General features: G+C 38.0%; 1 protein-coding gene across 1 annotated transcript; it reads left to right on the top strand.

Moving 5' to 3' along the window:
- Positions 1-64: 64 nt before the first annotated feature.
- On the top strand, positions 65-1299 carry LOC111385447 (protein WHAT'S THIS FACTOR 1 homolog; the record flags this gene model as incomplete). The annotated part of the gene is made up of 2 exons (XM_023009835.1): positions 65-247; positions 563-1299. A coding segment is annotated over exon 2 (645 nt), but the record flags the coding sequence as incomplete, so codon positions are not given.
- Between the last annotated feature and the right edge of the window lie 5 nt (positions 1300-1304).

The raw sequence follows: 1304 nt of genomic DNA, 5'->3' as shown, positions 1-1304 counted from the left end.
GCCAAAAAATCACTTCCAAACAGGCTGTAAATTTTGTCATATAATAATATAATATTACAGAAAGATCGTGGCCTCTAATAATTAAAATTCGAAGAGTGATACGACATTAAGGAATGTGGCTAACTTTATCGGGTGCCTCGTTGATATTTGTAAAGTCGTAAGCAAAGGATGTTTGGATTTAAGAAATGTTGGCAAGGTTTTGAACGAGTTCGGAGAAAACACAGCAAGCGGAGAAGTATGAACACAGGTAACATGATCTCGATTTTCAAAATGTTGTTTTGTGGAAGTTGAAATTATATGTTTTCTTGCTGGAATTTCTTTAAAGTACTCTATGGAAACATTATTCAGTCTGGGTCGGAGAAATTCAACTGCCAAGGTTATTATGATCTGTAAGAAATGAAAAAAACACACATTTAGTTGTTCTTCCTGATTCTGCTACCATTTTGCTCTTCGATAACGATTCAAATCAAGATTTTGTCTTTATATGTTAATATGGTGATAGACTTCAAATTCCATAGCCCGAAGGCTGTAACTAACCGCTGCTGCACCTGCATTCCTACAGACGGAGATGCAAAAGTGTTTGATTAAATGCCCCACAGAAGTTAATTATAATACTTCAGTTTCCCAGCACGCATTTGCTCTTGAAATATAAAGATGTGGCCTCAGCCGTTGTTTAAAGCCAGAAGGAGATTTGTTGTGTCCTTTTTCAGTTGCTGTTACCAGCATATTCTGATTCACAAGCGCAACCTTGTCAATGTAAAGCTCAAGTGGGTCAAAGACCCTGTACTGGACTCTGTAGTCTCTAGAACTATACAACTCAAAGCCACTTCTACCCTTGTGTCGATTATAGGCTCACAACCTGATTATTCTCTCCCAATCTATGGCCTTTCCAAACATCGTGGCCATCTTGGCTTACCTCAAGATCTTAAACTCTCAACTTTCCTCCGTTACTATCCAAATATTTTCCAAGAATTCTATCTCCCAGATTCTAGAGGTACCCCAGTACCGTGGTATAAATTAACCTCCGAGGCCTTGAAGATATATGATGACGAAAAGCATTGTGTTCTAGAAGAGTGTTATATGGATATTCTTAATACGCTGCGAAAGTTGCTTATGCTCACCAAAGAAAGATTACTTCCTCTCCAAACTATTGACCAGTTAAGTTGGGACTTGGGTTTACCATATGATTACAAGAATAAAATGGTTGCAAAGCATCCAGAGTTGTTCACTTTTGTGAAACTCCCTGATGAGCGAATGGGAATGAAACTATTAGTTTGGGATGATAGTTTGTCAGTCTCCCATTT

Source organism: Olea europaea, unplaced genomic scaffold (genome assembly GCF_002742605.1).
Source record: "Olea europaea var. sylvestris unplaced genomic scaffold, O_europaea_v1 scaffold31691, whole genome shotgun sequence".
In the NCBI taxonomy this organism is placed as follows: domain Eukaryota; kingdom Viridiplantae; phylum Streptophyta; class Magnoliopsida; order Lamiales; family Oleaceae; genus Olea; species Olea europaea.
Note: the sequence above shows the minus strand (reverse complement) of the source record. Positions and strands in the feature narration are given on the sequence as shown.